The sequence below is a fragment of the Austrofundulus limnaeus genome, unplaced genomic scaffold, assembly GCF_001266775.1.
Source record: "Austrofundulus limnaeus strain Quisiro unplaced genomic scaffold, Austrofundulus_limnaeus-1.0 Scaffold1715, whole genome shotgun sequence".
In the NCBI taxonomy this organism is placed as follows: domain Eukaryota; kingdom Metazoa; phylum Chordata; class Actinopteri; order Cyprinodontiformes; family Rivulidae; genus Austrofundulus; species Austrofundulus limnaeus.
Window position 1 is genome coordinate 35,906 of NW_013954117.1, and position 9,922 is coordinate 45,827.

Consider the following 9,922-nt stretch of genomic DNA (forward strand, 5'->3'; position numbering starts at 1 on the left):
TTTCATGTTTCATGTTTAATCCTAATAAATCAAAGAAATGTCAGCACCATGACTGAAAACTACCTTCACTACAGCCCTTTTATATAGTCATTAGACCAATGGAAACACTGTGTTTCTACCTATAGGATAACAGGTTACAACYTTGTAACTTTGGCAACTGTTGGTGGGCCAAATCAAATGACTTGGTGGGCCAAATTTGGCCCGCGGGCCCCACTTTGGGCTCCTCTGGTTTAATTCTTATTACCAGCCACAAAAATTGCAAAAACTCAAGTCATTTTTACAGATATTGAGCTAAACTTTGATGTGGTAGTAGCTGAGAGTCGTCCTCAGGTCATACTCCTAGGGCTCACAACTTTACCTGTTGGAGAAGACTCTGTTAGCAAAATATCAATTGAACCACTGGACAAATTTATTAAAGTAATTGCTGGATGTTTGTCTGCAACTGATTGTTTGGAGTTGACCTGTTAAAGATGGCCGCCGCCGCAACAACAAAATGATTAAGTTGGTAAGTTTTACAGATATTAAGGTAAAAGTTGTTGCGACTAAAATGTTTAAAACTCCGTACTTCTCTAGGTTTAGACATAAAGGTCATAAACTAGTAATTATCTTGTAGTAAATAGTTTTTTGATTGTCCTGAACCTGGGGGAGAAAAAGGATCTCATTCTGACTGGAGTGATGAACTAATGGCTRGTCAGAGCGGGACCAAAGCAGAGTGGATTGAAACTGTACTTTAGAAAAACAAAACATGTTAATTTATAAACGTTCATGTTAGAATCAAATTTCAGAAGTTCTTTRGTTGAGATTCTGGTTATCTTCAAGCTCAGTTAGCATTAGCTAATGCTAACAACATTAGCTAATGCTAACAGTAGCCATTTTTGTGCAGCCTGCGGGCACTTACTTAAAAAAATTAGATTTCCCAAAATAATACTTTAATGTGAGCTTTACGACACTATATTGCTTTAAAATTTGGAGTTTTTTAGGACTGCGGTAATATTTTAAAATCTTGGTTTCTCTCAGATTAGCCGTTAGCTTGTCAATCGAGTYAAAATGAAATTTGATGTCTTCAAATTTAGAGTGATCTACAAGTAAGATTTTTGTTTGTAACTGTTGCTCAGAACCAGTGACATCATCCTTCACGGTTTGTTGTTCGGCTCGGATCAGAGAAAGGAAAACGTGCTGCTGTTAGCATCGTCGCCGTTAGCATGAGTTTGAAGTGCTGCTCTGTCTCCGAGTGGCTCCGCTTCAGTTATTAGTTGCATTCACAGGTGTCTTTTCTTCACACAATCTGCTCGTTTCCTCTCCTCCAATCAGACGAGCCTCTCACCTTCACCCATTACGGTGATCACGGTTTCAGCTCAGGTTCTTTTCGGGTGAAGCCTCGCGGCTCCGGCTCTCGTCCTCGCCRCGGCTGAACAGCCTCTTTCCTCTCGCTCCGCGGTCGGTCCGTGACGTCTGGCGAGGCGTTGTGTGGTTCTTCGGCTGCCGACTCCCACACCTGTTCGCTTGTGCCGGTGGTGGCAGAGGCACGACTGCCGTCACAGAGCCTAATTACCTGGTCCTTAAAAAATAAAGAGACGGGGAACGTCAACCCGCCTGCCTGGCAATTACAGCGACGCTCAACACCTCTCTGCAACAAACACCACTCCAATTACAGGCAGCCAACTCCTTCTGTGTGTGTGTGTGTGTGTGTGTGTGTGTGTGTGTGTGTGTGAGTGTGTGTGTGTGTGTGTGTGTGTGTGTGCTCGTAACGGAAAGTGTGTGACATGTTAAAATGTTTTGGGAGTTTAACATCCACATCATGATTTGTGTGTTTTGTTTGGACGTTGACTGTGTGTTCGCGTTAAGAACGAAGTGGCGTTTAATAGAAACGTAGAAACAAGCCTTGTCCAATCAGCTTCACTCCTCGTTACCGTCAAACTGACTCCACCTACTTTTAGTTGTTTTCTCTTTAAATGACCAGTTCATTATTTGCTTTATCTGTTCAGTTCAGTTCAGTACCTTTATTGTCCCCCCACCCCCAAGGAGGGAAATTTGATTTGCAGCCAAGCATTTCCAACATACAACACAACATMTAATGCACAGACAGAGGTGCCCACTGGCTACTTTAAAGAAATAGTTCACATGTTCAGAAGTGGGGTTCAGGAAAATTACCCAGAAAAGCCTGAAGGCATGAATTAGAAGTTTTAGAAAGCTGAAATTTGAAGTAGATGTTAACAGTTTTGTTGAACTTACAAAATCCTACATGGCTGAGAATCTACAGARCACCAGCTCATTTATAAACATGATAAATTTGTTTTTCCTTATTCTAACTGCTTTATCACCAACTCAGAGGCAAACTATTCAATTGATAGCATGCCAAAAGTTGTCTATTTAGAGTAAATAGCAATCCAGGGTTGGCAGTCTATTGGTTTGCTGTCTAGTGGTTTTCAGACCAATGATTGGCAGTCTATGGATTGGCAGACCAATGGTTGGCAGTCTATTGGTTGGCAGACCATGGATTGACAGTCTATGGGTTGTCAGACCAATGATTGGCAATCTTTCGGTTGGCAGACCACTGGTTGGCAATCTATTGGTTGGCAGACCAATGGTTGGCAGTCTATGGGTTGTCAGACCAATGATTGGCAATCTTTCGGTTGGCAGACCACTGGTTGGCAATCTGTTGGTTGGCAGATCAATGGTTGGCAGTCTATTGTTTGGCAGACCATTGATTGACAGTCTATTGGTTGGCAGACCAATGGTTGTCAGTCTATGGGTTGGCAGACCAATGGTTGGCAGTCTATTGGTTGGCAGACCATAGATTGACAGTCTATGGGTTGTCAGACCAATGATTGGCAATCTTTTGGTTGGCAGACCACTGGTTGGCAATCTATTGGTTGGCAGACCAATGGTTGGCAGTCTGTGGGTTGTCAGACCAATGATTGGCAGTCTATGGGTTGTCAGACCAATGATTGGCAGTCTATGGGTTGTCAGACCAACGATTGGCAGTCTATGGGTTGTCAGACCAATGATTGGCAGTCTATGGGTTGTCAGACCAACGATTGGCAGTCTATTGTTTGGCAGACCAGTGATTGGCAGTCTATTGTTTGGCAGACCAGTGATTGGCAGTCTATTGTTTGGCAGACCAGTGATTGGCAGTCTATTGGTTGGCAGACCAATGATTGGCAGTCTATTGGTTGGCAGACCAATGATTGGCAGTCTATTGGTTGGCAGACCAATGATTGGCAGTCTATTGATTGGCAGTCTATGGGTTGTTAGACCAATAATTGGCAGTCTGTTGTTTGGCAGACCAATGATTGGCAGTCTATGGGTTGTCAGACCAATGATTATTGTTTGGCAGACCAGTGATTGGCAGTCTAATGTTTGGCAGACCGGTGATTGGCAGTCTATTGGTTGGCAGACCAAACAAACAACAAAACAAAAATAAAATTGATTAACCATTTCCCAATCCGCTCTGTTTTTAAGTTCCCCACCTCTCTCTGTTCACCTTTCACTGCTCTTCGGCACTACAGATACTGTTATCTCCCCTTCACGGTCTGTCTTTTCCCGTGGCCGACAGTCCACCTGCAAATCCACCACTCCTCCACACGATACGTTTGAGTACTACAGATTTTTGTGAAAATTACAGATAATTGAGGTTCCAGATAAAGGTAAACGCCCTAAGGGTTCAACTTGTATGAGGGTAAAGATTTCACTTTATATTTTCGCTGTTACTTTGTAAGTTAAAAGCTAAAAACATTGAAATTTGCTGCCCAACCATTCAGGAAAAATCAACACCAATGACAGGAACGGTCTCGGTGTGGACACCCAGTAAATGTTTTCTGGTTCCGCCTGATTCAGCCCCATTTCTCCAGATGTGGAGCTTTTTTACTTTTTTCTTCTTGACATCACTTTTTCACAGTCTTATCCCCTTCATCCTTTTCTTTTCTCTCTAATCCCGTACTGTCTTACTTCATCTGTCCTCTCTGTGTTTTCCCCTTCACTTCTCCTCTTCATCATCCCAACATCTCACTACGAGCCTCACATTCTTCCTTTTATCTGTTTGGCATCTGTCATTCCCTTTAAATACCCCACTGTTTGYACCTTATTAAACTCTCCTTTTTGTCTTTTTAACTTTGTTTTTATTTTGTCTTCAATCTTTTGTCATTCTCCTTTCTTTAATTCTCCTGTTTTATGTTCCTGTTTGTTTTTCTTTTTAATAATTTCCTCCTCCTTCCTCTGTTAGCTTCCAGCTTACTCAGCAAAAATGAGTGAACTCACCTATTGTCCTTGTTCTGTTGTCTGTTCAAGAGGAGAAAGATTTTCCTCTCTAATTTTAGCCACGTGTCGTGACTTTTTGGATTATTTTCAGTCCAAAGCATCCTGTCGTCTTCTAATGAGTGTTGCTCCGTTTTGGCTACCTTCAACATTTGTTGTCTTCCTGCTTTTTTTGTATGTTTTATGCTCCTGTTCTGACTTGAGCATACAACACAACAGCACATGAGCTCCACGACCACTAGCTGCTAACAAACATTACATGGTTAGCGTGCACCTTTAAAWCTTTATAGCCAGATATTTCACTCAATCCTAAATCAAAATGATAAAAATGAAGCTGTTTTTGAATATTTAATGTTGCACTACAGTCAAGGCTCACATTCATATAGCAACACATTCTGTTGAGAAAATGCCAAACTAAATAAACAAAGTCATTTAAAAGTGTAGTTTTATATTAGCTGAAATAKAATTTTCTAATGCCAGTTTTTGTTTCTGAGAAAGAATTGTTTCTTCTAAGCCTGAAAAATTATTTAAAAACATCCTATTTATTAGCTTATCGTAGCCTATTAGCATAGCCATCAATCTATTAATTTGCATAACTCAACCTTCCTATTAGCATAGTCATTAGCCTAGCCTAAACAGACCTGCTTTTTCTCTCCATACTCTGTTATACTGCTAACCGTAGAGGTTTAAAGTTAGTTAACGTAACATTCGTTCACACACTTATGTTGTTTTTAAGAAAGATTTGGTTTTTTTTTCTATAGCCTGAAAAAATATATAAAAAGCCACTTGTTTGGCTAGCCATTAGCTTATTTGTTAGCATTACCATTAGCAGCCTGGACAGACCTGCTTCTATATCTATACTCACATACTGCTTGCTGTAGAGGTTTAATGTTAGCTAATGTAGCATTCTTTTACAAAAGGGTGTTACTTGTGAGAGAGTTTTTTTTATAAATTAGAAAACTATATAAAAAAACTGCCACTTGTTCGGCTAGGCATTAGCGTATCCATTAGCTTGGTGCTCATATTGCCTCTTGATGTTCTGTTTGTCAATAAAAGCTTGGTTTATTTTGCATTTTGGTCCTCGTCTTTAGTAAAACTGGACACATCCGAGCCCCAGTTGACAACGTTTCCTACCATGAATTTAGTTTTATTTTTTAAAGTCGGCACGCTCAGTTCTTCTTCTGCTCTGTAATGTTAGCAGCAGCTAGCAGCTACGTAACATTCTCACTCGCTCTTTAAAACATGTCTCCCATAATAACATTTCTCTCATTCATAAAAAACTCAAAATCAGGGATAGGGCTGCCACGACTAATCGATTAATCGTTTTCTTTTTTTTGTTCTTTACTTTGTTTTTCTCTCCAAACTGCTTTGACASCTTCCACTGCCACGTCTGCCTTTCTGTCCTTGACACACATGCACAGTAGTGGTAACTGGGGTAGGCCGTGGACGTCACAAGACATTATACAGACAGGCTCTGGTATCATGGCTACCTGACAACAGAGCTCAAAGTGTGGGATCATTTTAAGAAAATGAAAGAGAAACCTGTGTAATATCTGCAGAGCAGAACTTACCTTCCACAGCTRTTATTTTTAGTTAGCATATAGCTAAAATCTAACCATGGTTATATAATAGCAGCTGYATTCTGACGTGATAAGCTCTGTTTTATATTCAATTAACGTRTGATCTGATTAGTCGACTAATCRAATAAATARTTGGTGATTAATCAATTATTAAAATAATCGTTTGTGGCAGCCCTAATCGGACATTAGCCCAGCCTGGTCAAAGATTAGCCTGTTTATCCATCCTCTGTGTTGTTTGGTAACCTTTGGGTCATTTAAACTGAAAACATTATATTTTTGGATTTCTCTATGAKTTATAAATGTATTACCAACAACCCTAACTCTGATTGATGTATCACGGATAYATATCAAGCCTATTGTTGCACTGAATGTGGGGGGAACCACTTCCTGTTTCCTCCTGAGTCCCAAAGCTTCCTGTTTTTCTTTCATCCTCTCTGAATCCAGCTCCAGTTCAGAGACGCGAGTTCCTTCGTAGACTGCAGGTTCTGAGTCGTTTTGTGTTCGGATGTGATGCGAGTTAACCTGGCAGACATGTTGGACCCCGGTACCGCAGAGATCTGCGGGTTAAACCATCTGGTTCAGGAGGGGGGGAGAGGGGGGGCGGGAGAGGGGGAGCGGCATGATGGTTCATCCCAGCTTTTGTTTTATTCTCAGTTTTTTGGCAGCGCTGGCATCAGAGTGGCACTGCCAAGTGTGTGTCTGTGTGTGTGTGCAGACGAGCTTTAATTTACTACCAACCCCCTTTTTTTCCTACACACACACACACACACACACACACACACACACACACACACACACACACTGTAAAATGTCTGGAACACCCCTAATGCCATCTGGTCTTGTGACGGGCCAAACAAAGTGTGTGTGTGTGTGTGTGTGTGTGTGTGTTTTACATGCATGGACAAAACCCATAAACTGCTGCGTGCACCTTTCACTCATTTTCTCTTCATGCCCAAACAAACACTAAAAGAAGTGACTTGATTCGTCTGTTTTCAGCTGTTTTTGTGTTAATTTAGAAGCTTTGGTTCTGCGGGACAGAATCCCAGGTTTCATCTTATTAACTGATAAAAAGTGATGAAACGTGGGCGATCATGTTTGTGTGTCTGTCAGCAAAATATCTCATGGACAAGTGGGCCAGTGGTGGTAATATTTGCAGGAAGTAAACACCTTTCGGGGGCCGATTCAAGATGGCCGCCAATGTTTTTCAGACTTAGCCGACACATAAAGAACCTAACTCTGTGAATTTTGCAGCTAACGTGCTAAACGTTGTTGTGGTAGTAGCTGTTGGAGCTAAGAGATGATGCTGGACCACAGCCGGACCAAAAACAGCTGCAACTCTGTCATTCAAGAAATGCTGAGTCATTGTTTCTGAGAGGATTAATGAGCAAACAGCTCGTTCGTTTGAAGCCAGGACCAAAGCAGATGTTGCTGAATTATGTGCGTGCATGAAAATCACTTCCTGTGCAGCCTGAGGCCACTTCCTGCGGGAAAATATTCCTTCTGCCAGAATGTCCTGAATGTCTTCACTGTTAGCTTTGAGCTCGTTTTCAGTTTCTGTAAATTTGAAAAAGAGAAAACCTTCTTGTTCCCTCTGCTCCTCTTCTGTTTCCCTCTGCTCCTCTTCTCGTTCCCTCTGCTCCTCTTCTCGTTCCCTCTGCTCCTCTTTTTGTTCCCTCTGATCCTCTTCTCGTTCCCTTTGCTCCTCTTCTCGTTCCCTCTACTCCTCTTCTCGTTCCCTCTACTCCTCTTCTCGTTCCCTCTGCTCCTCTTCTCTTTCCCTCTGCTCCTCTTCTCTTTCCCTCTGCTCCTCTTCTCTTTCCCTCTGCTCCTCTTCTCTTTCCTTCTGCTCGTCTTCTCGTTCCCTCTGCTCCTTTTCTTGTTCAGTTGTTGGTTCAGTTCCTAGTTAGCTAAAAGCTAAACGCTGCAAAATGTTAGGTAAAACTAAAAAAAACCTAGCTAGAAGCTAAATGTAATAAAGGCTAGTTAAAAGCATATTATAGCAGAAGGCTAGCTAAAGGTAGCCAAACATTTGCAAAAAGCAGCACACGATTTTTAAATCTAAAAATTACAAAGGTTTAAGTCTTAAGGTAGCAAAAATTAGCTAAATGCTAAAAGTAGAAAAAGCTAGTTCTAGATAAATGGATAGAATAGAAACAGCCTTTATTGTCCCGCCTGCAGAAATTCAGTTGTAGCTATGTAGCAAAGGCTAAAAGCTCACTATGGAACAAGGCTGGCAAAAAGTAGGCAAAGAGGTAAATGATCAGCTTAAAGCTAACAGTAACAAAGGATTGCTAAGTCTAAATTAGCAAAAGGCTATCCAAATGGTAAAAGAAAAAAAATGCAATCTAAAAACTATAATCAGCAACACATTAGCTGAAAGTAACAAAGGCTAGCTAATGCTAAATGTTGCTAAATGCTTCTTCATATGAGCGTTCAATGCTTATTATAGCAAAGGGCTAGCTAAAAGTAGGCAAAATCTTTCAAAAAGTGGTAAATCAAAAAACGTTAAAGCTAACAGTAACAAAGGCTTGCTAAGTCTTAATGTAGCAAACAGCTAGCCAAATGGTAAAAGTTAAAAACTTTGATTTAAAAACTATATGCAACAACACATTAGCTGAAAGTAAGAAAGAGTAGCTAATGCTAAAGGTAACTGAATGCTTGTTCAAAGAGCAAAAGGTTAACTTAAAACTAAAAGTAAACAAGGCTTTTTAAGTCTAAATGTAGAACAAAGCTAGCTTGAAGCTAAATGTAGCAATAACTAGTTAAAAGCTTATAATAGCGACAAGCTAACTAAAAGTAACGATGTTTCCTAAAAGCAGCACAAGATTAGCTTAAAGACAGCAAGTTAGCCAAATGCCAAAAGTAGCTAAAAGCTAGAATATTGCTACGCAAACTAAGGACAGATTAAAGGCTAAAATCAGCCAAAGGTTTGCAGGAAGCTAAAAGTTGCAGAGCAGCAAATATAAGCAATAAGTAAAAAGAAGAAAACATCTCCAGTAGCTGAAATGATCTCGAGGTGTTTTTATTGGTTTAATTCTTCTAAATAAAGTTCTGACTGAGCTGAAGCTTCAGATTAATGAAAGTCTAAAAACAGTCAGGCTTCAAAACATGTCGAAAATAAAAACAAACAAATTTAATGCTGATTCAGCGTTTACACTGATAAACAGAAAACAGCGTTCCTAAACCTGTTTTTATTTTATTTTGTCAGTCCTGCGGAAAACGTGACACTAAATTAAAAAGCTGGATTTCCTGTTTACCTCCACAAATACAAAATGTTTTGTTTTTCAATCATTTCCTCCTTTGAGAAACTCAAAGGTTCAGTTTTTCATTCATAAAACCAGGAAATATTTACAGACGAGTTTTTGATTAATGGAAGAAAAAACTAAAGTGGAGCTCAGTTTGTGTCTGAGGCTCATGTGGGTCGACCTGAGAAAACCAGACGCTCTGTCCTGATTGGCTAACGAACATCTGGCACTCGGTGTGTGTGTGTGTGTGTGTGTGTGTGTGTGTGTGTGTGTGTGTGTGTGTGTGTGTGTGTGTGTGTGTGTGTGTGTGTGTGTGACAACACATTCCTCTCTGTCAGGACTGAAAACTCCAAACATTTCTCTCTCTTCTCTCACATTTATTTCTCTCAGTGTTTCTTCTAATTTCACTTGTTTCTTTCTTCTCAGATTTTTTTTAGAAATATGATTAAAAAAGTCTTTTTCAGCCTCTTCCTGTCCAGAGATAAACCACATTTATTTTGTTTCTCATCAGTGGGTCAGAACGMTTCTACAGAAACCCATCTGGGTCAAACCATTTATCCAGTCAGAACCTGGTTCTGATGAGAGTTTGGGTCACGGTTCTGTTGGACCCAAACTGTGTCCAGGTTTCAGCTGTTGGTTTGAGGTGAAGTTAGTTTAAAGATTAATAATCTGTGTTCTTCTGATTACAGAGATGTAGTTTGTGACGTTCTGTTCATGTCTGAGTCTTTTTATCCACTTCTTGTTCCCTCTGCTCTTCTGTTCCCTCTGCTCCTCTTCTCGTTCCCTCTGCTCTTCTTCTCGTTCCCTCTGCTCCTCTTCTCGTTCCCTCTGCTCCTCTTCTCG

The 9,922-nt window shown here is 40.5% G+C and overlaps 1 protein-coding gene across 1 annotated transcript in view; it reads right to left on the reverse strand.

The window, feature by feature from the left end:
* Positions 1–1,342: 1,342 nt before the first annotated feature.
* LOC106536171 (putative golgin subfamily A member 6-like protein 3) overlaps positions 1,343–9,922 on the reverse strand; it is a gene marked incomplete at its 5' end in the record, with an annotated part of 9,921 nt that continues 1,341 nt past the window's right edge. The window contains 2 exons of the mRNA XM_014033373.1: positions 1,343–1,558; positions 7,465–7,528. Of these exons, the coding sequence (XP_013888827.1) occupies positions 1,343–1,558; positions 7,465–7,528 (280 nt within the window). The remainder of the gene's footprint in view (positions 1,559–7,464; positions 7,529–9,922) is intronic.